We start from the raw sequence: 27,665 nt of genomic DNA, 5'->3' as shown, positions 1-27,665 counted from the left end.
GATAATCAAGAAGCATAGAGTTACCTACCTTGATGCGTATTTCCGCCATGTTTCTGTTTTCAAGAAGCGTGAATATGTGATTGCTGCTATAATGCAGCCTGTCATTATGTTGTTTGGGACTCCAATCCGTCACTTTAGGTAAACAGAATTAAATAACTTAACACGCACATATTTTATCAATCAACTGTCACTTTAGCCTACTTTATTCTCCACTCCAGTAAAGTAGATCGATCGGTCAGGGATTGCCTCGAGATTGACATGGACATATAACATGACTTAATCACATGTTCTGTTACGTCAAATCAGTGCAAATGTCCGCACAAGTTCTTGTATTTAAAGTGGGCCTATCAAGAAGTGCATTGCATGAAAACAAAACATTGTCTGGCACAAAGCAGACATTTCGAAAAGCATGGTTTCTACCTGAGGTGATAGACCACCAACTCGACTACTTCATATATTTTGGAAAATTTGTACTCTAATGGCCTCACCTTATGTTCAGTAATCATGCAATTCATGCTCATCTTTATATTTTCCCAATAAGAGGGGCGAGTAAGAAAATCTCTCCAGTTTAATCTGTCCATCAGCGTGATCAATTTTCACAGTTGGATCTCTGTTTGGTTACAGGTTGGCAGAAGGGGACAGTTAAGTATGAGTGCATCTGTCCCCTCTCTAGATGCCATTCCCCTCCCGGGGGAGACAGCTGGCGATCAGAAAAGTGAGAAGAAAAAGTCAAAGCTCAGAAGATTGCAGGATTCCAATCAGCCGTCTAGTATACTTGTAACCAAAGTAGTTACCACAAAAACATCTAGTCACCCTCATCCAGCCAGCAAACTAAAAACGATAGATGACAAACAGAAGGGTCTTCCTATGGCACAATTCCCCCACCTGGCTGGTGTTAGGAATCAGTCTACCTCAACAGTACCAAATCTGGCAAACTCCCAAAGCTCATGTTCCAGTCCATCAAGTGCTGGGACTAAGTCACTCTCATTACCTCCCTCACAGACTATTGTTGATGAATTATTCAAAGATTTCCTTGCCTCGAAACAGAAGGAGGAACAGAGCACACTAAACCAGAATGACCCTGATATTGTGAGTTCCATGGAAGAGATGAGTAAACTGTTAGACGAGGAAATCAGCATGATTAATGGGAACACTATTTCACAGAACCAACGCAAGAAAAAGGGGCGGTGGGATTGTGAAGAAAAAAAAGAGAGTGTGAATGTCGTGGAAGAGAAAACAAAAAGTGAACGTAAGAAAGGTAGATGGGATAGTGAATCTAGGAAGGAGAGTGAAGTTAAGATTGGTGTTGAAGTTGTGAGCCATGGGGTTGAGGTGGGGAAGGCTGACACTGACGAGACAGTGAATGAGGGGAAAGATAAAGTGGGGGGGATCAAGCTGGAGATCAGTAAGCAGAGCAGAGACTGGATTAACTCAGGGGACATGACGGACCAGAAGAAGAAGGCGGTGTTGGAGGAAGGTGAGGTGACATCTGGTAACCATGGTAACATTCAGATTCAGGGCCCCGTTGTTTTAAGTGCTGCATCCTAAGGTATAGGAGTTACAATTGCCTTAGTGCATGTAGTGCTAACACTAGGGCTGGCTAAAAAGATTAATAATTGGAATTATCGTTGATTGGAAGAAATATTAACGATTGTCGAAACTGTTGCCATTGATAAGACCTCACATAAATCATTGTGATGAAATAAAGTTTACATTTACCCAAACAGACTTGTCATTGCCAATAATGTCAATTGTCAACTGTTATTGTTATATCTCAAATGTCCACAAAAGACTCCATGCATAAATGTGTTCCTGCTCACCAATGGCGTGAAATCTGAAGATTTCTTTCGTGACTTTCTTGTATATTTGCTTCAAGTTCCTTCTCTGATACTTTTATTGATAATTGATTGATATTTAGTAAGCGATTATCGATCTCTATGATGTATAATGATACTCAGCCCTAGCTAAGACTGTTTTGTGGAACATGGCTCTGTTCTTTGCACAATGGCTATCGTAAGTCTATGTTGTAAACTATAGGTATTCCTGGAAGTCGTAGCCCTGAGATCACTTTTTGAAAAGGAGCCCTGGTCGCCTGAGGCATCTTTGGATCAGGAAAGGTCTCAGAAACTCCATCAGTCAGGGAGTCAGGGGGAAGGGGGAAGGCTCTGTGACATGGCTGATTGTTCTCATCACCTGATTGTGTGGTCATTGCTGATTGTTCTCATCACCTGATTGTGTGGTCATTGCTGATTGTTCTCATCACCTGATTGTGTGGGTCATTGCTGATTGTTCTCATCACCTGATTGTGTGGTCATTGCTGATTGTTCTCATCACCTGGTTGTGTGGTCATTGCTGATTGTTCTCATCACCTGATTGTGTGGTCATTGCTGATTGTTCTCATCACCTGATTGTGTGGGTCATTGCTGATTGTTCTCATCACCTGATTGTGTGGGTCATTGCTGATTGTTCTCATCACCTGATTGTGTGGGTCATTGCTGATTGTTCTCATCACCTGAATGTGTGGGTCATTGCTGATTGTTCTCATCACCTGATTGTGTGGTCATTGCTGATTGTTCTCATCACCTGATTGTGTGGGTCATTGCTGATTGTTCTCATCACCTGATTGTGTGGGTCATTGCTGATTGTTCTCATCACCTGATTGTGTGGGTCATTGCTGATTGTTCTCATCACCTGATTGTGTGGGTCATTGCTTATTGTTCTCATCACCTCATTGTGTGATCATTGCTGATTGTTCTCATCACCTGATTGTGTGGTCATTGCTGATTGTTCTCATCACCTGATTGTGTGATCATTGCTGATTGTTCTCATCACCTGATTGTGTGGGTCATTGCTTATTGTTCTCATCATCTGATTGTGTGATCATTGCTGATTGTTCTCATCACCTGATTGTGTGGTCATTGCTGATTGTTCTCATCACCTGATTGTGTGGGTCATTGCTGATGCCATCATCAAGTGGCATGTCTCACCCAGACTTGATGGGTGCAACCCTCAACATGACCAATGTTGGATTTTTTTTTTTTGCATATGCACCTGAAAGTATCATTTGGCAGCCTTTTATCATATAGTAATTCACGGTGCTTAGTTAACATGGTTAATAAAGCAACTTCTATGTCTGTTTTCCATATTTACTGAGATAATCAGGATAATTTTTAGTTGAAGAAAGGAAAAAAAATCTGTGTATTTTGGTAATCAGATATTTTTGGTAATTTGGTGTGTTTCCAGGTGAGGTTTTGTCTTCGTCCAGCGACGACAGCGACGAGGAGTCTGAGGACAGTGAAATAGTTGAGGATGGTCTTATAGAAACAGGGTCACTTTCCAACTCAGACAAGGAAGGAAAGAGCAAGTCAAAGAAGAAGAAAAAACACAAACATAAACACAAAAAGAAGAAAAAACACAAAAGCGCTAAGGGTGAACGAAAAAATTCCAAAGATAAGAGTTCTAAAGAGGACAGGAAGGAAGGGAAGAAAGATGTGAAAAAGGAAAAGTCGGAGGAAGGGAAGAAGAAAGAAGAAAAGAAGGAGAGGAAGAAAGAAGACAAGAAGGACCACAAATCCAAGAGTTCTGAGAAACGGAGACACTCTCGATCAAGGTGAAATGAAATAATGTACATCACCGTTAGTTGGGGACAGGTGCCCTTAATGTCTGGGGCAACAGGGCTGGAGACAGGGCAGTGATGGTTTCGTCAATTTTGTCTAAAGTTATAATTTCCTTAAACTTTGACTTCACATATTAAAGGGCAAGTCAAGATAGCAATTTTAAAGATTTTAATACTTTGGGGCATACTTAATCACAAATACTTGACCAAAATTAGATTTGGAAATGGAAAAAGCGTAAAACAGACGATAGAAAACAACTGCTGAAATCATCCCCCAAACGAAAGTTCTGCCACTATGGGAAATCCCCTTATTGGGGTTAAAACGTGTTCCCAGTGACGTACTGACAACTTTCCAGGAGTACAATTCAAATGAAAACAGCAATTTCAGATTAGGTCTGAAATGGACATATAGGTTATCATGCGAGTGTGTTTGGGGATGGTAAATATCCTGCATTAGGAATAAACACTATGTATTTACACTATAGTGTTTATTCCTAATGCAGGATATTTACCATCCCCAAACACACAAGCCTGATAACCTCTTTATCATATAATGTCATTCTTTAATTCTGTGCTTCAAAATCACTTTCCCTCTCTCACAAACATTACCGAAACATTGCGAGTTTTCTTCATGTTCTTGGAATGCGCGCATTTATATTTATTACGTCACAGGGTAAGTTATGTGTCAGTCGGACAGTGACAGTAGCCAATATAGTTCCAACTGAAATCTGTTTCTTATACAGTGGTGAAGGAACATATACGCAAAACAACAATTGTTTTTTAATTGCCTCTCGCGGCTAGGCCTCGTGCCCTCGCAAAATTGTTTCGAAATTTACATCTCCAAAGTTGCCAAAAGTTATAAAATGCCTTAGCTACGTCACAGTTAGACACTGATTTTCAGTATATTAGACTGTTCTTTTGATAATGATAGCAATTATCCCTGTAGTTTATCCAGATTCCCGATGGTTAATTCTGACTTGATCGGCGAATGACGCGGGCAACGCTATGTTTGTTTATAATCAGTGAAAGTAGTCCCTACTTGACCTTTGATATTTGCATCTCTATCCGCATATGACCCCAATGGATATAGTTTTTATCTGTTGGCTTAATCCTGCTGAGCAACCCTGCCATTATATGATAAAGTAGAAATATATGCATGTGACTCTGTTATAATAATAATAATCAGAATGTAATCTTCATGAAGCATCTGGGGCGGTCGGGTAGCCTAGTGGTTAAAGCGTTCGCTTGTCACACCGAAGACCCGGGTTCGATTCCCGACATGGGTACAATGTGTGAAGCCCATTTCTGGTGTCCCCCGCTGTGATATTGCTGGAATATCACTCATGAAGCATCTATCTAATCCACACAAAAAACAAGTCAATAGGAGAAAATTCTGCATGAGCATCTTAGAAAATAACAAAATGATGCTGCATTTGTTTTGTCAACACTGCTCCCATGATGCATGTTGCATTACACTTACACAGCCGTAGCCATGGTACACGACATGGAGTCTGTAGTAGGAAATATTTTTTTATACATGAGATAGATAGAAGGAAACCATTTATTAGTTTATTTCCCCTGGACACCCACTTTTGCATTTCAAGGTAAAACCCTGGTATTTGGAACTGATATATTGTGCAAATTTTACACAAATAAGCAGTTTACCTGAAAAACTGATATATGCTATTGAGCAAACTGGTCCAAATTTGATAAGTTACAGGTCATGACTCACACGCTGATACTATGCTGGAATCTTTTCAGATCTAAGTCACCCAAAAGAAGGCGGACTCGGTCTCGTACGAAAAGCAAAGAGCGACACAGAGAGAGGTAGGCGTGTCTCCTCAACAGTATTTAGCCTGGCTTGTGTTGTGTGTATCAACAGTGTCAGTCATAACAGGGGGAAAGGAAACAAGAGTCAGAACATGTAAGTGGACAAGACACATATAGGTGATGATAAAAAGTCAAAGGTGACAAGTTCTACTTGGGGCAAGTGTAAAACACATTCCAATGCTTTGACCTGTGATTGCAATTTGGGAATCAGGGTCGATAGTTTCTACTTAAGAATTTTTTAGGCTGCAGGCCAATTGAACGGATTCACGAAAGGATCTTTGAACTTGCAGAAATCAGCAGTTTAAGAGCACTGTGACAGTGCCTGACACCATGAGGTTGTTTTTGAACAACAAAATGATTTTTTAAATGCTGCCTGTCCAGTGAAAGGGTAAATTAATAACTGAACGGAAAAATTTATCTATGACAACAATAGGGCATTTCAATATTGCTTAATGAACAAATATCATGACATTTATCAATACACCGAGAAGTGCTTCCGTTGACTGCAAGGAACACAAGTATTCTGAGTGTTCATCAGTTTAATAGTACTTCTTTGTAGTATGTGTGATGATGCTAGCCATGTTCATTTGCATCTGACGATTAAGCGGGATAATTAAGACTGTGCCAACTAGATGACTGAGAGTTGGAGTGTTGTTTCCCTTTAAAGCTTTAGGAGATCCCGTGGATCTGTGGACACAGAGTTTTGCCTTTTTGAGAGAAAAGGGTTTCAGATCGTGTACGGTCCAGGCTTTTCACATAGCATTCCTGAAGATTCAGATTAGAATTGGTCTTCAGCAATCCATGCTTGTCGTAAGAGGGCGACAATGCTTGTTGTTAAAGGCGACAAACGGGATCGGGTGGTCAGACTCACTGACTTGGTTTGAAGCATGTCACTGAATCCCAATTGAGTAGATCGATGCTCATGATGTCAGTCACTGGATTGTCTGATCCAGACTAGTCGATTATTTGTAGACCACTGTCATATATCTGGAATAGTGATGAGTGGCGTTTAACAACAAACAAACTAACAAACTTTGTCACATAGTCATTTAAAGTCTCCTGAAGATATTTTTCAAAATTGGTGATGGTATACAAATGTATAGTAGAAAGTTCTATCGATACTTGCCAAATTATGGACATCTCCAAATGACATTTGTCTCCGGACAAGTCACTGTTTGTATTTTTTTTTTTTTGTTTGTTTGTTGTTTTACGCTGCACTCAGCAATGTTCCAGCTATATGACGGCGGTCCGTAAATAATCAAGTCTGGACCGGACAATCCAGTGATTTACATCATGAGCATTGATCCACACAATTGGGATACGATGACCTGCATCAACCAAGTCAGCAAGTCTGACCACCCAATCCTGTTTGTCGTCTCTTACGACAAGCATGGGTTGCTGAAGACCTATTCTACCCCGCATCTTCACGGGCCACTGTTTGTATCAGCCTTGTCTATAGTTGGAAACTGTTTGTATTAGCCTTGTCTGTTGTTGTTAAAATACAAAATATTTAAATGTTTCTTTGGTAAATATTTACATGGTGTAATGATAACATCTGCATTTTCAGAACCGATGAGCGGGATGCCAGGAGTTATGGAGGCCTTGGACATCCTAGATCAGACAGACATCATCGGAGGTCAAGGAGCAGGTCAAGGTCACGAGATAGGTCAAGGTCGAAGTCCAGAGAAAGGTCAAAGTCCCGAGATAGGTCACATGAGAAATCCCGCCGGAGAGACCGCGATGAACGACATCATGACAGAGAGTACCGGCATCGTGAAAGAGAGCGAGGTGGCGAGAGGGACCGAATAAAGGATGCTGATCGAGAAAAAGATTTACGTGTGAAAATAGACAAATCCAAGCTCAGGAAAATAGCCATGTGAGTTGAAATCAGTTATGATTGGTTTATTTTGACAAAACGATGCTTGTATTGCTACCCGTGATTCCAGAATGCTCTGATACATAAGTGAACTCTGGGATAGAAATGTACTTTGTTTCAAGTCCTGCCAAAATATAACTCCATAATGTCAGCTATGGGAAGATGAACATGTTAGGGTTGTGACTCTGACAGGGACTCGTTGACAAGGGAAGGTTGCTGTATGTCTTGTGCTGTTTCAGTGCCAATGTGCTGGCTGCTGTGAAGGCTGGTGAACAGGGAGCGGATGTGGATCTCGCTACTCTCAAAGCTGGGGGCAAGTCGGTGGAGGAACTGACAGGTTAGTCCAACAGAAGCAGGAACATAAGAAACGGAAAGATTGGACTCTGTGAGCAATGTGTGTTTTTCGTCATTGACACCAGTGGGTTGTAGAAATCCTGACTGAAAGGGTTCTGTGTTCAGGCTATCTACAGGATTGGTGAATAATTCTGATTTAACACACTCAAGACGGGGTCCAGCATTTTTGAGAGGGAGGGGTCCAGGTGTCTAGGTCTGCCAGAAACATGATTGTGGGTTCAATTCACACTGATTATCACGATAATGTTCCTATGTTTGTCAGCACAACACCCGTGCTTGTTGGTTGCACCAATGCTGTAAATGTCAAAAGTATGCTGACAGGCTGTAATATAACCGAAATACAGAAGGCCATTAAACCAAACATACTTTCCGATTTCCTGAGGGAGCGCTTTACTTTGACAGGAATGTAACCCATGATATTTCCTATAGATTTCTGTAAGAAGATCTCTGAGAAAGGCTACAGTGATAGCGACAGTGACAGCGAGTATGGGCGACACTCAGATGGGGAGGAGGGGGAGGGCCCCTTCATCAACCACCCCTTCAAGCTGAGGGATCCATCCACGCTCCCCAACATCATCATGAACATACGGGTGAGTCCATCTCAAACACAGGGTCCTGTATACATGAAGAATGCATGCAAATAATTTCCACTGCGAGGCCTATTGGCTGGAAAAGAGTGATTGAATTCTGGAGTAAAATGGCAAAACATGCACAAAAAATTGATATCTTTCTTGTGGAGAGTGATTATTCTGACCCCAATGTGTGATACCTGCCAATTCTTTATTTATGTGAAACAATATTGATTGATAAATGCAACTTTTCAGTTGCCACTTAAAAAACATATATATACCTGGTATATCTCCCTGTGTCAGTACAGAGATGGTATATCTCCCTGTGTCAGTACGGAGGTGGTATATCTCCCTGTGTCAGTACGGAGGTGGTATATATCCCTGTGTCAGTACAGAGGTGGTATATCTCCCTGTGTCAGTACAGAGGTGGTATATATCCCTGTGTCAGTACAGAGGTGGTATATATCCCTGTGTCAGTACAGAGATGGTATATCTCCCTGTGTCAGTACGGAGGTAGTATATCTCCCTGTGTCAGTACAGAGGTGGTATATCTCCCTGTGTCAGTACGGAGGTAGTATATCTCCCTGTGTCAGTACAGAGGTAGTATATCTCCCTGTGTCAGTACGGAGGTGGTATATATCCCTGTGTCAGTACGGAGGTGGTATATATCCCTGTGTCAGTACGGAGGTAGTATATCTCCCTGTGTCAGTACAGAGGTGGTATATCTCCCTGTGTCAGTACAGAGGTGGTATATCTCGCTGTGTCAGTACAGAGATGGTATATCTCCCTGTGTCAGTACGGAGGTAGTATATCTCCCTGTGTCAGTACGGAGGTGGTATATCTCCCTGTGTCAGTACAGAGGTGGTATATCTCCCTGTGTCAGTACGGAGGTGGTATATCTCCCTGTGTCAGTACAGAGGTGGTATATCTCCCTGTGTCAGTACAGAGGTGGTATATATCCCTGTGTCAGTACAGAGGTGGTATATCTCCCTGTGTCAGTACAGAGATGGTATATCTCCCTGTCAGTACGGAGGTGGTATATCTCCCTGTGTCAGTAGAGAGGTGGTATATCTCCCTGTGTCAGTAGAGAGGTGGTATATCTCCCTGTGTCAGTACGGAGGTGGTATATCTCCCTGTGTCAGTACAGAGGTGGTATATATCCCTGTCAGTATGGAGTTGGTATATCTCCCTGTATAAGTCAGGTGGTCGTCTGTCTGCCTGCAGAACTCGAAGCAGCTGCCAGTGCTCACCCCTCAGGCCAAGGCCACCCAGTGCGCCCAGCTCCGCCTCCAGTTCCCGGTCTCCAGCGGCAGCCAGCACCGCGCCAAGGAGGACCAGTGGGTGCCGGTGGAGAAGACAACAGCCCCAGTCACGACAACCATTGCAACCATTACACCTGTGGTGGCAACAACAGCAGCAGCAGCAACTGTGGTGACTCATACAACAGCAGCTCAGCCAGTGGCCCAGACAGCTGCTGTGAGTGTACCACTGTGTGTACCCCAGGAGGATAAAGTCTTCCCCGACCCCCCTGCAGAGGTAGGCTGAACATTGTTGTGAAAATAGAAATGATGACTTAGGGAGGGTAGAAGGGATAAAGTCTTCCCCGACCCCCCTGCAGAGGTAGGCTGAACATTGTTGTGAAAATAGATATGTTGACTTAGGGAGGGTAGAAGGGATAAAGTCTTCCCCGACCCCCCTGCAGAGGTAGGCTGAACATTGTTGTGAAAATAGATATGTTGACTTAGGGAGGGTAGAAGGGATAAAGTCTTCCCCGACCCCCCTGCAGAGGTAGGCTGAACATTGTTGTGAAAATAGAAATGATGACTTAGGGAGGGTAGAAGGGATAAAGTCTTCCCCGACCCCCCTGCAGAGGTAGGCTGAACATTGTTGTGAAAATAGATATGTTGACTTAGGGAGGGTAGAAGGGATAAAGTCTTCCCCGACCCCCCTGCAGAGGTAGGCTGAACATTGTTGTGAAAATAGATATGTTGACTTAGGGAGGGTAGAAGGGATAAAGTCTTCCCCGACCCCCCGGCAGAGGAAGGCTGAACATTGTTGTGAAAATAGATATGTTGACTTAGGGAGGGTAGAAGGGATAAAGTCTTCCCCGACCCCCCTGCAGAGGTAGGCTGAACATTGTTGTGAAAATAGATATGTTGACTTAGGGAGGGTAGAAGGGATAAAGTCTTCCCCGACCCCCCTGCAGAGGTAGGCTGAACATTGTTGTGAAAATAGATATGTTGACTTAGGGAGGGTAGAAGGGATAAAGTCTTCCCCGACCCCCCTGCAGAGGTAGGCTGAACATTGTTGTGAAAATAGATATGTTGACTTAGGGAGGGTAGAAGGGATAAAGTCTTCCCCGACCCCCCTGCAGAGGTAGGCTGAACATTGTTGTGAAAATAGATATGTTGACTTAGGGAGGGTAGAAGGGATAAAGTCTTCCCCGACCCCCCTGCAGAGGTAGGCTGAACATTGTTGTGAAAATAGATATGATGACTTAGGGAGGGTAGAAGGGATAAAGTCTTCCCCGACCCCCCTGCAGAGGTAGGCTGAACATTGTTGTGAAAATAGATATGTTGACTTAGGGAGGGTAGAAGGGATAAAGTCTTCCCCGACCCCCCTGCAGAGGTAGGCTGAACATTGTTGTGAAAATAGATATGTTGACTTAGGGAGGGTAGAAGGGATAAAGTCTTCCCCGACCCCCCTGCAGAGGTAGGCTGAACATTGTTGTGAAAATAGATATGTTGACTTAGGGAGGGTAGAAGGGATAAAGTCTTCCCCGACCCCCCTGCAGAGGTAGTCTGAACATTGTTGTGAAAATAGATATGTTGACTTAGGGAGGGTAGAAGGGATAAAGTCTTCCCCGACCCCCCTGCAGAGGTAGGCTGAACATTGTTGTGAAAATAGATATGTTGACTTAGGGAGGGTAGAAGGGATAAAGTCCTCCCCGACCCCCCTGCAGAGGTAGGCTGAACATTGTTGTGAAAATAGATATGATGACTTAGGGAGGGTAGAAGGGATAAAGTCTTCCCCGACCCCCCTGCAGAGGTAGGCTGAACATTGTTGTTAAAATAGATATGTTGACTTAGGGAGGGTAGAAGGGATAAAGTCTTCCCCGACCCCCCTGCAGAGGTAGGCTGAACATTGTTGTGAAAATAGATATGTTGACTTAGGGAGGGTAGAAGGGATAAAGTCTTCCCCGACCCCCCTGCAGAGGTAGGCTGAACATTGTTGTGAAAATAGATATGTTGACTTAGGGAGGGTAGAAGGGATAAAGTCTTCCCCGACCCCCCTGCAGAGGTAGGCTGAACATTGTTGTGAAAATAGATATGATGACTTAGGGAGGGTAGAAGGGATAAAGTCTTCCCCGACCCCGACCCCCCTGCAGAGGTAGGCTGAACATTGTTGTGAAAATAGATATGTTGACTTAGGGAGGGTAGAAGGGATAAAGTCTTCCCCGACCCCCCTGCAGAGGTAGGCTGAACATTGTTGTTAAAATAGATATGTTGACTTAGGGAGGGTAGAAGGGATAAAGTCTTCCCCGACCCCCCTGCAGAGGTAGGCTGAACATTGTTGTGAAAATAGATATGTTGACTTAGGGAGGGTAGAAGGGATAAAGTCTTCCCCGACCCCCCTGCAGAGGTAGGCTGAACATTGTTGTGAAAATAGATATGTTGACTTAGGGAGGGTAGAAGGGATAAAGTCTTCCCCGACCCCCCTGCAGAGGTAGGCTGAACATTGTTGTGAAAATAGATATGATGACTTAGGGAGGGTAGAAGGGATAAAGTCTTCCCCGACCCCGACCCCCCTGCAGAGGTAGGCTGAACATTGTTGTGAAAATAGATATGTTGACTTAGGGAGGGTAGAAGGGATAAAGTCTTCCCCGACCCCCCTGCAGAGGTAGGCTGAACATTGTTGTGAAAATAGATATGTTGACTTAGGGAGGGTAGAAGGGATAAAGTCTTCCCCGACCCCCCTGCAGAGGTAGGCTGAACATTGTTGTGAAAATAGATATGTTGACTTAGGGAGGGTAGAAGGGATAAAGTCTTCCCCGACCCCCCTGCAGAGGTAGGCTGAACATTGTTGTGAAAATAGATATGTTGACTTAGGGAGGGTAGAAGGGATAAAGTCTTCCCCGACCCCCCTGCAGAGGTAGGCTGAACATTGTTGTGAAAATAGATATGTTGACTTAGGGAGGGTAGAAGGGATAAAGTCTTCCCCGACCCCCCTGCAGAGGTAGGCTGAACATTGTTGTGAAAATAGATATGTTGACTTAGGGAGGGTAGAAGGGATAAAGTCTTCCCCGACCCCCCTGCAGAGGTAGGCTGAACATTGTTGTGAAAATAGATATGTTGACTTAGGGAGGGTAGAAGGGATAAAGTCTTCCCCGACCCCCCTGCAGAGGTAGGCTGAACATTGTTGTGAAAATAGATATGTTGACTTAAAGAGGGTAGAAGGGATAAAGTCTTCCCCGACCCCCCTGCAGAGGTAGGCTGAACATTGTTGTGAAAATAGATATGTTGACTTAGGGAGGGTAGAAGGGATAAGGTCTTCCCCGACCCCCCTGCAGAGGTAGGCTGAACATTGTTGTGAAAATAGATATGTTGACTTAGGGAGGGTAGAAGGGATAAGGTCTTCCCCGACCCCCCTGCAGAGGTAGGCTGAACATTGTTGTGAAAATAGAAATGATGACTTAGTGAGGGTATAAGGGATAAAGTCTTCCCCGACCCCCCTGCAGAGGTAGGCTGAACATTGTTGTGAAAATAGGTATGATGACTTAGGGAGGGTAGAAGGGATAAAGTCTTCCCCGACCCCCCTGCAGAGGTAGGCTGAACATTGTTGTGAAAATAGATATGTTGACTTAGGGAGGGTAGAAGGGATAAAGTCTTCCCCGACCCCCCTGCAGAGGTAGGCTGAACATTGTTGTGAAAATAGATATGTTGACTTAGGGAGGGTAGAAGGGATAAAGTCTTCCCCGACCCCCCTGCAGAGGTAGGCTGAACATTGTTGTGAAAATAGATATGTTGACTTAGGGAGGGTAGAAGGGATAAAGTCTTCCCCGACCCCCCTGCAGAGGTAGGCTGAACATTGTTGTGAAAATAGATATGTTGACTTAGGGAGGGTAGAAGGGATAAAGTCTTCCCCGACCCCCCTGCAGAGGTAGGCTGAACATTGTTGTGAAAATAGATATGTTGACTTAGGGAGGGTAGAAGGGATAAAGTCTTCCCCGACCCCCCTGCAGAGGTAGGCTGAACATTGTTGTGAAAATAGATATGTTGACTTAGTGAGGGTAGAAGGGATAAAGTCTTCCCCGACCCCCCTGCAGAGGTAGGCTGAACATTGTTGTGAAAATAGATATGTTGACTTAGGGAGGGTTGAAGGGATAAAGTCTTCCCCGACCCCCCTGCAGAGGTAGGCTGAACATTGTTGTGAAAATAGATATGTTGACTTAGGGAGGGTAGAAGGGATAAAGTCTTCCCTGACCCCCCTGCAGAGGTAGGCTGAACATTGTTGTGAAAATAGGTATGATGACTTAGTGAGGGTAGAAGGGATAAAGTCTTCCCCGACCCCCCTGCAGAGGTAGGCTGAACATTGTTGTGAAAATAGATATGTTGACTTAGGGAGGGTAGAAGGGATAAAGTCTTCCCCGACCCCCCTGCAGAGGTAGGCTGAACATTGTTGTGAAAATAGATATGATGACTTAGTGAGGGTAGAAGGGTTAAAGTCTTCCCCGACCCCCCTGCAGAGGTAGGCTAAACATTGTTGTGAAAATAGAAATGATGACTTAGTGAGTGTAGAAGGGTTAAAGTCTTCCCCGACCCCCCTGCAGAGGTAGGCTGAACATTGTTGTGAAAATAGATATGATGACTTAGTTAAAGTCCTCCCGGACCCCCCTCCAGAGATAGGCTGAACATTGTTGTGAAAATAGATATGATGACAGTTAAAGTCCTCCCCGACCCCCCTGCAGAGGTAGGCTGAATATTGTTGTGAAAATAGACACAGGCCTGTTAATAATCGAGTGTGGACCAGACAATCCAGTGATTGACATCATGAGCATCAATCCATGCAATTGGGATATGATGACATGCATCAACCAAGTCAGCGAGCATGACTTTCCTCCCACATGAACCTGACACGCCGCGATATAACTGGAATACTGATCAAAGCGGCGTCAAACCCAACTCACTCACTCATGACAGGTCACCTGTAATAATACATGTGTTGGTGCTGTTATCAAACATGGTTTCTAGATTAAAGAGGCAAGTGTTTCCATGGTTACATTTCAGCCTATTGACATCGGTGCTATCGTGTCGGAGAGGCTGTCCCTGGTGCGGAAGCTCACAGAAAACCCGTACGATGTCCAGGCCCTCTGCTCTATGCACAAAGCCCAGGAGAAGGTGAATAAAAATGGAAAACTTATTTCATGATCGGTTTCCTTACATCCATGACAACTGAGACTGTAACATCCTATGTATGCGTGTTTCTGTGTTACTAATTAGCTTAGATTGTTTGTTTGTTGTTTAACGCCACACTCAGCAATATTCTAGCTATATGACGGCTGTCTGTAAATAATTGAGTCTGGATCAGACAATCCAGTGTTTAATATGAGCATCAATCTACGCCATTGGGATACAATGACATGCATCAAGCAAGTCAGCGAGCCTGACCACCTGATCCTGTCAGTCGCCTCTTACGACCTGTTTGTAACGTGGAAGTGTAACAAACCAGTGGCTGGAGCAGTGATCCACACTGAATGAACATGACACACAATCACTGGTTACAGCTGATTACCTGCCCCCCCAATCTCTCATTAATATCAGATCTTAGTTTTCGTTACCGCTAAACAAAGATCTCCTGATAGTGTATCCCGTGGATAAGCCGACCCATTTCTACAGAATCTTTTTTTCTGGTCCTCAAAATTCGGCTTATCTGCGGACATATATGGTAGTTTCTCTTCCTGAAATACCTGACACTGTGTATGTTTGTCTGTAGTCCAGCCAGTGGGCCCAGTCCAAGTTCCTCCCTGGCCAGTTCACCGGCAGCACCGGAGTACAGCCTCTCTCCCAGCTGGAGCTCGCAGGACCAGATAAGAAAAATCAAGCGTGGTTTAAGAAGGTACACCCCCCATGGCATGCACCTGTGATGGCATTTGGGCCTTGTACTGACTTTGCTCTCTAAACTGTCGCATCTTCATCAACATGTGAGTTAGGAATTGATATGTAGGGTTAAGTTAAATTTGATTGAAGGTATTTAATGCAGAGCTGAAGTTACGTAAAATATTTCTTTAATGTCATCTTTAATATCAATTAAACTGTACCTTTTTGTATCCTAAATGATAATATTGATTTAAATTATATGTACTGGTGGTACATAATACTTAAATTCGTAGCTCATGTAATGTAGGTTCGTGTGTATTTTGAGAAAATTTCTGGATGCATTTCCATATTGTATCATTGCAGCGTTTGAAATAATTTTAAAACCCAACAAGTCCGTAGGGTAGGTGAACCAGGCTGTTACCTGCCCTTCTTCGAAATCACCTTCCAAAGTTTTATAAGTTTTGAAAAATTGCAAAAACTAAGAGACAAATCACGTCTTGATTCACTTGAAATTATGCTAACAATTACTTGAGAATCTACATGGAATTATAATAAAACTGAATACATAACTAGTCTTAAAATCATCTGCCAGATAGTCAGGTGGAGGAAAATTTCATGCAGCCCAACAGAAAAGTTACCTGCCACAGGCAGGATGGTAGGCAATTATTTCGGACACTATCATTGTACGAGACAACAGTGATCTCTTTGCTATATCACTCTGGAACATGTCACTGGCTACATTGGAAGGCAGGTACTTCTGGATTTGGCCACTGAAACTTGTATTTAGAAAACAGTTGTGTTAAACAAATTTGGATATATATTGTTTGAGTGTCATGTTCCTTTCAAATTGTTGGGTCTATTTGGGGTTATGGCTAAAAACCGGGAATGTGATCTTAGGGATCCAGTAAACCCATTGACCTGATGCTTATATTGTGTCTCTGATTTAATCATGGTCTGACATATAAAATATTTTCCGTCATTGATAAAGGAAGAACATCAAATCCCTTCAGATACTAAACATGGTTATGCTGGTTATTGATAATGTGAAAAATACTAGTTTGCCCATTGAGGAAATTTGTTTGAATACTATTAGCTATGTTTGCAAATTTCCTTTTAATTAAATGTGGTTGTGCTGGTGACACCAACGACAAAAGGCTGTTTGTGATCTAGTTCAGCTTCTTGGATTATTAAATCATTCAGAGGAGGTTAACCTAAAGTTTGTCTGTTTAAGGAAATTTGTTTGAATACTGCAAGCTATGGTAACGTGAGAGAGCAAAGCCAGTACTTGCAGACAATGTCAGCGAATGCTTCGAAGTGTCTCATTCCAGGTACACCGAGCATCCAGGAAGTGAAGAGATTGTCGACCCACCAGACCGGTAACATGCCTCTCTCGCTGTATCGACTGTGGGTGGGGACACGGAGGCATATTACCGGTCTGGCTGAACCATTCGGATCACCTGTTATTCCAGGCCTCCCATCACTTACATCTCTCCTCTCTTCTTTCTATCATAGTTGTTATCTCACTCATAGGTTGGTAGATAGGCTAGCGACTCGCTTGTCACACACAGGGCTCAAAAGTAACGATAGCCAGCGGAAAAAAGTTTCATGTAAAATACTGCTTCTCATTTTTAAATGTCACACTTATTTAGTTCTAGCAGAGACCATATCTATTGTATAGTCTCTGGTTCTAGTAGACTTCCTGTGCACTTCTTGCTTATACCAAGAGAAAAACAACCATTTTCACGACTTGTGGGTAAAAACATTTGATTAATGGTTAACTGAAAAAAATATGATCATGATGTAACGGTTAGAATTTGTTTTAGGCATTAGTTAGTTAGACAGATAATGTTTAGCCCTGCTAAGGTATATATTGTGAGGCTAATGATGGATACCCTTATCCCGACATGGTTGTAATATTGCTTTAAATTGAGAGTATCTCTAAGTCTCGGTCATCAGGCAGGTCTTGCATATAGTATGTCTTTATGGAAATTATCTGTGTTGGAGACTATTACATTTATCTCATCATAAAATTCTTTTTGGAAATATGATCAGTTGCACTAGATTTAGTGCTTTGTTTCAAATAGCTATAAAAATAATTCTGTAAGAAGTGAAGCTTTCTACTCCATAACTGAATGTATTTATTCACTTGATAGTGTAGCTGAAGTGAGTAGTGACTTGATAGTGTAGTTGAAGTGAGTAGTGACATGAACTTCTGGAGCTCTGCATGCTTCCCTGTACAACATAGAGCTTTCTCTGTTTTGGAAACAGTGCTATTTTATCATGCAGATGCATCTCTGTAACTCAACCTAAATGGTTCAGAATTAATACAGAAACTATCAACTCCTTATAACCTGCGCTTGAACATTTATCATCACTGAAAATATAGCTACTCTGTTTTGTACATATCACTGTATATATCTATATTGTGTATCCGCTCCGTAGAGATGTATGTACTGATGGTGGGAGGTCTAGTTTAACAGGTGATTTACACAAATACTGGGAGTCCTTATGTCGTTTGTCTGTATGGAGGCAGTGTCCGAACTATCTACATGAACTTTCATTATGTAAATATAAAACAGACATCCTAGAAATAGGTTCTGTTCAAAATTAGATATTAATTTGACAACCTGATGCACTTGAGTCAGGCTGTTGATATCACTGCGTCCATACAGATCCCCTTGATGAGAATCTTGTGACAAGAATCCAGGGGCAGTCGTAGTACCACTGAATACTGCCATACCACCACCTCTCCACATTCAGGCTGCTGAGAATTGTCTCCCCTGAAAATGAACACTGCATATTTTGCATCTCTCTTTTGCATATATTTTGCCCAAAGTGACAAAAACTTGATAGCTTTGCATAGGTGTCTCTGTCGTCATGACATTGTATATATTAGAAAATCTTCAAATTTTTATTATTTTTACTAACTACTGTAATGGTCAGCTACTGAGGAATTTATCCACCTAAAGGACCTCTGGTGTATTCGATGCCACTGTTGTCCATGTAAAACATTATAGACTTATTTCCTAGGCTTGCCTCAAGCTGACGTTAGTCCTGATCTCTTTGGAAAAGGTAATTCTCACTTCCCATCCTGAAATAAGATCAGATGAAGACTGTCTGTAATAGGCTTGCACAAGAACAACAAAAGTTTAGTTCAGGGGAGACAACTCTGATTGGTATGACCAGCTGGAAGCTTGTTGCAGGGTTCTGTTTTGACAAAACACAGGCGTGTAGGTTGACGTTGATACTAGTGCTGAGGTACAGCACAAGGTGGTACTGGAGCCTAGCTGGTGGTAAGTACTCGCTGCACGAAACACCCAGTTACCTTCAAACTATACAGGGGCACTTCCAGATTCATACGTTTAAATGGTAGGCTTAAAAAAATAAAAGAATTGGTTCTCAGGCAATGGTTTTTGAAAATCTAGTGCAGGAGGGCGGTGTCGTTTTCGTTTTTGGGGGGTTGTTCAAACTAGTATGTAACCATTAAACAGTTCTGTAATCTATAAACAATTGTGTACAATCAACCTGGAAAAAGGCCTCCCTACAGAAAGGGAATACAGTATTTGATTACCGTTGGACTTGGAATATTTAAGGATTTTTTGGTACTTTCAAATTTATGATGATGCGGGCGGTGCCTGCGAACCAAGACTATTATTTATTTTAGCCTTACAGAACATTAGTTAAAGGTGAAGGACTTGATTAGTTCATAATGACCAATATAACCTGGAGAAGGCAAGGATCATGGCATCTTATTTAATGATAATATATTTCTATATATAGTGATTAATATAAGTAATAGCAGGGATTTCTCTAGGACTCCAAACTAAGTGGCAGGCAAATTGAGCTTACCGTATTTCGAATATTAGATGTTTATACACGCCAGCCTATAATTGAGTCCAGGCTAGTCACTCTGTAATAAAGTCAGAAGCTGGGTCTCTGTTAGATGCCGGTTCTAGATAAGTCCCTGAATATGCTGGGTTTCATAGATTTGATATTAAAGTTTATTAATAATAATTTAATTTGATTAAGTCTGTAGAAGACAGAGCATCATGTTATAGTATTGGCTTGGAACTGGGTGTTAGTGCTGTGAGAAGGAACACACATCATTTCATTTCAGTGACTGATTGTCGAGACAGCCTTTCGAGTAGAAGGTTCCTTCAAAAGCAGTGCCTATTGTTGTGTTCGAATCTACCTGTTCATCACACTGTGTGCCTTTGTGATTGGCTGTTGATATTATCGGCTGTCATCTGTACAAATGACGTTTTCCATGTGTGTGTATGAATAACAGTATTATTGATCTTGAAAGAAAGTTTATTCTATTTATATGCATTTCTGATTTCACTTCAGTTCTTGGTGAATGAACAATAATGAAGCTTGTCTCTTTGAGGCAGAATATGGCCCAGTACCCCATATGTGATATATTGTCATGGCACGGCTGACCTCGTGGGTCATTGTCCCTTGATGGCAAGACCTGTTGCTCATGCCATCAACCACTGGTTTACCTGTCCACGACAGGTTGAGATGATGTAGCTGATACTGCTGACGATGAAAGTGATGTTTATAATGTGTACAGAGCTGGGCTGGAATGACATGCTGAAATCTCAATAGGATCTGTATCACAACACTTGATATGTATCATGGGGCATCATTTTTTGTTAGAAATTATTCCAAAATTGTGATTTTAGTGGTAGAAACTAACAGTCCACTAGTCCTCATAGTGATAACATATAGCGAGACCCTTAAAAATGACAAATTTCTACCAGTCCTTATGATACCTTTACTATTGGGCATTTTGCCAGGGACTACAGGACTAGAGCCAATTTCTAAAGCTGTGATTTGTTTATGTAACTTTTTTAAATGCTAAATATTAATATTATTTTAAGCAGGACTAACCTTGTTCCTAAAAATAATGTTTATCAGTGTTAGGTTGTGAACATATGATGGAAATTGATACTATCAGTGAAGAATGCAGGATGTCGTATCAATGAGTTTTGTATCATGCTGCATCAGTGCTGCAGTAAATATTGTCAGTTTTAGCATACAGAGTGAGTGAGTTAAACTTTTACATTGCTTCTGTATAGCGGTTTTGGCATGAATAGAGACAAAAAGAATTTCTGTGTGTTTTACAAAAAGTGTCGTGTGTTAAATTTCATATAAATTATGGCAAAAAACTAAATATTGTCTCTATGCATGCATTTTGATTTATCATGCTATGAATGTTCGATTAGACTGAAATCATCTCAACATTGACATCTTGTAAATTGTTTTTATTAAAACAATTGCCATGACTACAGGTATTACATATGTTGTAAATATTTCAAAATAACAAAAGAAACGTAACATTCTACAATGAGACAATAATTTCATTTGAGCAGTTAGAATATTGTAAAAGTCAATCAAGCATTCAAGGCACTGTCACAAACGATGCCCGTCTCTCCTATTCTAGAGACGGTATGTTTGTGTTGCTTGTAGGGCCATTGTTGGGTAGAGTTGTAGGTGGTCTGTACTTTGAGGTTAAAGTGGCTTATCTCCCTTTGCTTGGTGTTGTCAGGACCAGCTGAAAAAGGCGGCGCCAGTACAGGGGGGTATCGGGAAGTGGCTGCTGGAGAAGATGGGCTGGAGGCCAGGGGAAGGGCTTGGGAAGAACAATGAGGGCTCGAAGGAGCCGCTGATGCTGGACTTCAAGGTGGACAGAAAAGGTAGGACTCACAGTAAAAGGTATATTGCTGAGTGCGGTGTTAAATAAGAAACAAACAAACACAGTAGGAGGGTGGTACTTGTTGTTACCCTGTCTGGCGCTCGGCATTAAGTGGCTAAAACAAGGACTGGTCAGCTCGGAGTCAGTATACTGTGTCTGAGTGGGGTATTCATGTTAAACTGCGGCATGGTATCTCAGTGAGCTAGCACTAGAATTGGCATCAGTCTGGACTAGTACAAGCTGCCACATGCACGCACACATGCATGCACGTCGCTATATAAGTGCAATAATCTGGGACGTGACATTAAACCCCATTTCACCTCACCCACAGTAGGAGGAGCTTGTCTTCTAACAAGTCTACAAACTATCTGTAACTTTTCCAAATGAACACAAAGGACTTGATGAAGTCTTGGAGGTTTTGCAAGTTTTGAAATGATATATAGATACATCTGGCTGGTGTGAATATGCACCCTGCAAACTCCCCCCATCACTTGTGACTGTCTGGAGCTTGTGACAACTCTTGACAGTCAAAACTTATGTTTTTTCATCATTCAAGTTCAATATCTGTGCTGTCATCCATGATTTGTGTTTTTATCCCCCAGTTTGAAAAATAGGGGCATATAGTGATCAACATGTCTGTCCGTCTGTCTGTCAGCCATCCGTTTTCCATTTCTGGAGCAGAACTCCAAAGCCATGAAATGTTTCTTCCTGAAACTTGCTAAATAGGACAGTTTAGTGGTGAACTGGTGCCTTTTGATGATCTGGGATTTATTGGGGAAGGATTTTTTTTTCATGAAAACGAGGGTTGTGCTCTTTTCCTGGAGCAGAACTCCATTACCGTTGCATATTTCTAGATGAAACTTGCTATACAGATTAGTCTAGTGGTGAACTGGTGCCTTTTGAAGATTGGGGATTTTGAAAAAAGATTGTTGTGATTTTTTATGACGGCAAGTTGGACTTTACTGAAAATGAGGGTCGTGCTCGTTTCTGGAGCAGAACTCCAAAACTGTTGAATATTCCTACACAAAACTTGCTACACAGATCTGTATGGTGGTTAACTGGTGCATTTTGATGATTGGGGATTTTGAAAAATACTGAACAGCGTTATTTTATTCTTCACTGAATTGAAGGTAACCAATGGCAGTGAACCAAAAGTGAGGTATAAGTAGCCAAACTCTACTTCCAAATTGCACCAGACTGGCGGAATATGTCATTTCCTGATGACTCTTGTATCTGTAGGCTTTTATCAGACAAGGATTTTTGTTATTGACAGTTGTATTGCTTACAGGTCTCATATCCGAGGGGGAGAACACACGGAAGGGGGGGACGGTGGCTCGTGTCAAGAAGGACTTATCAGGTGAGTGGCCACACCTCTAATGTGGAATGTGTGAAGGACTTGTCAGGTGTCAGAGTGACCACAAAATAACAAGATTGCAGAAGCCATAAATATTTTACTATGCTCTGGAACACAAAGCCGCCACCTTCAACACCAAAGGGATGCTTGTTGTGAAGATCCGGGGTAGAATAGGTCTTCAGCAACCCATGCTTGTTGTGAAGATCCGGGGTAGGATAGGTCTTCAGAATCCCATGCTTGTCATGAAGATCCGGGGTAGAATAGGTCTTCAACAACCCGTGCTTGTCGTGAAGATCCGGGGTAGAATAGGTCTTCAACAACACGTGCTTGTCGTGAAGATCCGGGGTAGAATAGGTCTTCAACAACCCGTGCTTGTCGTGAAGATCCGGGGTAGAATAGGTCTTCAACAACACGTGCTTGTCGTGAAGATCCGGGGTAGAATAGGTCTTCAACAACCCGTGCTTGTCGTGAAGATCCGGGGTAGAATAGGTCTTCAGCAACCCATGCTTGCTGTTAAAGGCGACCACGCTTGTCCTTAGAGGCGACCAGTGAGATCGGGTGGTCAGGCTTGCTTACTTGTTTGATGCATGTCATCGTATCCCGATTGCGTGGATAGATGCTCATGATGTCAATCGCTGGATTATCTGGTCCAGACTTGATTATTTACAGACCTCTGTCATATAGCTGGAATATTGCTGAGTGCCGTGTTAAACACCAAACAAAACAAACAAATCATAGAAATAATATGTATGTGATTGGAAAATAATCGATCACAGTTTCATGATTGATTCCTTTGTTGGCAACTGATACCAATTAATCCTCCATGAAACTGATATATGGTATTTGGAACAATTCTATAAGAATTCAGAATAATAACAGAAAGTAAATGATTGGTTTCAGGACCTTGCTTATTATTATTTGACTTGCATTCAGGTAAACACCCAGTGTCAGCTCTCACAGAACTCTGCAACAAGAGAAGATGGGGACCGCCTAACTTCATAATTGTGCAAGAATCTGGCCCAGACCACAAGAAAAGCTTCCTCTTCAAGGTTAGTGAAAATAAATATCGATTTTGATCTATAGACCTCTGATTTGGTCTTTTTGAAATGTTGGAAGGCAAAAAAGAAGGGAATGGGATGTGAGTTGAAGATTTGTGGATGTCAAGGGATCCATTCTCGTTGTCATCCTTGGTGCAGGGAGCCAGCAGTTCGTTAGGTATTGGGTGGTGTTCAGTGTGTTCCTCAGGTGTGTTCCTCACAACAGGCATCTCAAATGATAATCAGGTAGTCACATTGTGTGACATTACATCCCAGACATTTTCCTGCAATTGTTTCACTGTTTCAGGTAATTATTCAACTGTTTTGTGTCATTGTCCCCCTTGACAGGTAATTGTTTCCCTTTTCAAATGATTGTTCCTGTCTCAGGCGATTGTTCCATTTGAGGAATTTGTTCATCTGTTTCAGGCGATTGTTCCACTGTTTGAGGCGATTGTTAATCTGTCTGAGGCAATTGTTCCATTGTTTCAGGTGATTGTTCATCTGTTTGCCTCTACTGTTTCAGGTGATTGTAAACGGCGTAGAGTACCAGTCATCAGCAGTAAGTGCCAACAAGAAGCTAGCCAAGGCCCAGGCGGCCAGTGTGTGTCTCCAGGAGCTGGGACTGATACCCCGGGACTGAAACCCCACGACTGATTCCCCCGACTGACAATGGAGAACATTCAAAAGAGTGATGTACACATTTCTATCGAGTACTTCGACACATATTGTTTTGATCCCGGGGTATAAGGAGGTACTATGCCCCACAACCTGGAGCCCATGTCCAGGTGAGATGGACTGAGTGACCCATTGTCTTGGTAGAATTAGGGGAAACTAATGTTGACTTGGCAGATGAAGAAGAGGGCTTGAATGAAACGTCCTGGGACTTGTGCTCCTTTTGGGCAAATGAAAGTGAGAGTAAGGTTGTTGGGTATCTGGATCCAGTTACCAAATATACAGGTTGTGCTTAATGTGGCTAGGAGGTGGCGTGATGTGAACATCGCTGTAGGGGCACTGCACTGAGGCATTTACTGAGGTGTTAGCTTATACTGCTGTGTTAGCTTATACTGCTGTGTTAGCTTATACTGCTGTGTTAGCTTATACTGCTGTGTTAGCTTATACTGCTGTGTTAGCTTATACTGCTGTGTTAGCTTATACTGCTGTGTTAGCTTATACTGATGTGTTAGCTTATACTGCTGTGTTAGCATATACTGATGTCTTAGCTTATACTGATGTCTTAGCTTATACTGATGTCTTAGCATATACTGATGTCTTAGCATATACTGATGTCTTAGCATATACTGATGTGTTAGCATATACTGATGTGCAGCAGACAGGAAGGTAGATGAAATAGCTTGTTGTCCCTACATGAATAATAGTGACTGTATACATCTGGAGGGTTGGGGAGGGAGAGACAGTTGGGTAGACTAATGGTCTCTGTGCTGGTCACAATGAGGACTCGGGTTCATTTCACACATCAGTGTGTGTGTGTGTGGCTCAATCTCAGCAAGGCTAGACACCGAGACTCGAGGAACTCTGTAGGGACCCATTGCTGCTTCCTCATGTCATGTACACCTTCAGGCCCCCAGGTGCTGTGGACCAGTTGAGTTAAGTCATGGTGTGGACCATGAATGATGATTTTAGTGTACCCATAATATTGCTGAAGCATTGCAATGTACGTCCGTATGGTGGATGTGGCAGTCGATATGCATCTCAATAGTCTGGAGATGTTGTGTTCAAATGTAGTGTACATAGTGTGGATGAGATGGAATCAAAACTGATTGTACAGGATTGTGTGTATGTTGAAAGCAAGGTGATGATGTCATGCGTGGCGGTTTTATTGTAGTTTGTTTAGATGGATGTGAGAACGAGCATGGACATTAGTCAGCGCCTCGAAGACCATCTACAGCATGACTGTGCACATAGCTGAGGTCACCAGGTCTCGGTTTCTGATAAGGATAAAGATAGATTAACATGGGTGTAGGGTGCACGGGGGCCAGTCATATAAGGTGCCACAATTTGCCATGCAGAGTTGCATCCCTTGAGTACGCCAGAAACCTATGATCGTGGGTTCAAATCCTGGTTCGCTCTGTATATTTTCTAGGCCTGTCAGCGCCATACCTGTGCTAGTGGGTTCTACCAAAGTGGTTAACATAAGATATGGATCACTTTGGGCTTTCCTCCCACATTAAGCTGACACGCTGTGATATAACTGTAATATTGTTCAAAGTGGCGTTTAACTCAACTCACTCACTACACAGGAGTAATTAGTCGCGGTATTATGGAATAATTGAAGATCCCGATCAAGGGTTCCGCAGTACAGAAAGGTTAGCAGGTGATGTGGTACATGTGTAATGGGCATTATTTACTATATGCTTGTGAACGAACTTGGATATAAGAGCCCAGTTTCTGACAACTCAGTACTTGTCAGAAGCTGGTGTCTTCAGTTTTTCGATTGGTGAGCCCTGTCCACTTTCTTTTGTTTGGAATAGAGGATCATATCCATGTCATTGTTTGCAAGTATCAATTCTTGGGGTGAAACGATACATCGGTGCACTGTAAGTTTTCTTGTGTATCGATACAATATGATACACTAAATTTGCTAAAATATATTACTTGTAATTACTACTCATTTATTGACTACCTTGCAATTTTGTCAAGCAAATATCGCAAATTGTGTTGTAATTAGCGTTTTAAGTTGTCTACTAAAAATAGGAGCTTTGAAAATGATTCTATTTGAAATATTTGTAGTCAAGGAGTTTTCACACAATTTGCTGAAATATGTGTATCGCGACATGCATCTTATTGTTACCTATGTGTTGAATTGCGTATCGTATAGTGAACTTGCTGTATCGTTTCACCCCCTAATTATTTTACTGTGGGGAGTTTCATGGGGTTCTTGTGGTGAAGGATGATATGATACGCATCATGATAATGAAGGTATGACACGATTGTATCCTGATACAGAAACAACTCAAGCTGATGATGTCGGTGTAGTCCTGGGACTGGCATATACATAGTCTAGGAAACCCAAACCTATTATTCATAAAAAAGCAAGTCCAGCTACTCTATCAGAAGCAGGAAGAAAAACATTAGAGGAGAGAAAGGTATTGTGTGATAAATGATATAGGAGATGGTTCGTCTAGTGGACATGATGTTCACAATGTCCCTGTATTGGCTGGCTGGGCATGTTGCCGTCTGCTGCCACCATTTTGCAAGGTTGTCAGCCAAAATAGTATGTGTCATCTGATTGGCTGATTGTCATTGGTGAAAATACTGCAGACAAGATGTTTTGCACCAAAACGTGCTGTGCAGTACCAGAAGGCATTGTTTCGTATCAGTACATCAGCCTATGATACTATAATTGTATCAGTATTATCATGAAGCTTTCATGCATCTCCTCCGCTCTAGGCCCTGACAGTATATATTCAGTGATGCATCCAGACCTTGTTGCAATAACACCTGACTGGGGAGTAAATATTCGTCTTGGGAGTGCCAGACTTCACTTTGAAGATTTTGCTCTTAACATGGATCTAAAACGGTTTTAAATGACACTAGAAAATGATGACAAATTAAGCAGGTTAGTTTTGGCCTAATTGTTCTGTGGGTCAGTGTTTCTGTGAAAATGGATGCATCTCTGTATATTGTGAGGAATAAACAATGTCCGAAACTAAGAGTGATCTGGTTTTGTCATCTGGCAAGTGTTCCAAGGTCACAAGATATTTTCTTTTACCAATATTTAGTTGGCCTCTGCAATGATTTGTTATTAAAACTGGAAATAATAAATGTGTTGTGTCTTTGTCAAGGTAAAACTGCTCAATGTCAAGTTTGGCATTTTACTGAAGGAAGTTAGTGTGTTGTCTGCCAAACCTTGGCAGGTTCTTGGATAACAATGCCCTTATTTTTAAAACTGTAAAGTTTTGGGGGTATTCTCATGTGTTGAAATACCATGCCCTAGTCTATTGACTATCAAACCATCGTTGAAAGTTGTGTTTTATTGAAAAACACTCGGAGGACCAAACTGCACCAAACAACCAGTGATTGATATTATGACCAATGCTCCAAGGAATCAAGGCATGATGACATGCTATCAACCAAATCACCGAGCCTGACCACCGAATCCATTAAGTAACCTCCTACAACCAGTATATGATGCTGGGGACAAATTCTAACCTGAATTCCATGGTGAAAAGTAAACATTTTCAGTTTCCATACCCCTGACTCTTGTCTTTGAAAC

At 42.3% G+C, this 27,665-nt stretch overlaps 1 protein-coding gene across 5 annotated transcripts; it reads left to right on the top strand.

The window, feature by feature from the left end:
• Window positions 1-46: 46 nt before the first annotated feature.
• LOC139475873 (protein Son-like) lies at window positions 47-27,214 on the top strand. Of its 5 annotated transcripts, XM_071259082.1 has the most exons (14): window positions 47-138; window positions 625-1,482; window positions 3,249-3,610; window positions 5,378-5,443; window positions 7,014-7,322; window positions 7,562-7,659; window positions 8,106-8,266; window positions 9,470-9,781; window positions 14,533-14,643; window positions 15,239-15,361; window positions 20,894-21,041; window positions 22,329-22,397; window positions 23,328-23,443; window positions 23,955-27,214. In XM_071259082.1, exons 2-14 carry the CDS (start codon window positions 649-651, stop codon window positions 24,069-24,071), a joined length of 2,826 nt encoding a protein of 941 aa, XP_071115183.1. In that variant the 5' UTR covers window positions 47-138; window positions 625-648; the 3' UTR covers window positions 24,072-27,214. The 5 variants fall into 5 exon arrangements, 3 of the variants coding, with proteins under 3 accessions (XP_071115183.1, XP_071115184.1, XP_071115185.1); XR_011654029.1 differs by lacking the exons at window positions 22,329-22,397; window positions 23,328-23,443; window positions 23,955-27,214 and adding an exon at window positions 18,546-18,635 and having other exon boundaries at window positions 20,894-20,978; XR_011654028.1 differs by lacking the exons at window positions 22,329-22,397; window positions 23,328-23,443; window positions 23,955-27,214 and adding an exon at window positions 18,546-18,635 and having other exon boundaries at window positions 19,460-20,958.
• Window positions 27,215-27,665: the final 451 nt, after the last annotated feature.

This window comes from Haliotis cracherodii, unplaced genomic scaffold (genome assembly GCF_022045235.1).
Source record: "Haliotis cracherodii isolate W230 unplaced genomic scaffold, xgHalCrac1.p SCAF_3, whole genome shotgun sequence".
Classification (NCBI taxonomy): domain Eukaryota; kingdom Metazoa; phylum Mollusca; class Gastropoda; order Lepetellida; family Haliotidae; genus Haliotis; species Haliotis cracherodii.
The sequence above is the reverse complement of the archived record's forward strand: the minus strand, read 5'-3'. Positions and strand labels throughout refer to the sequence as shown.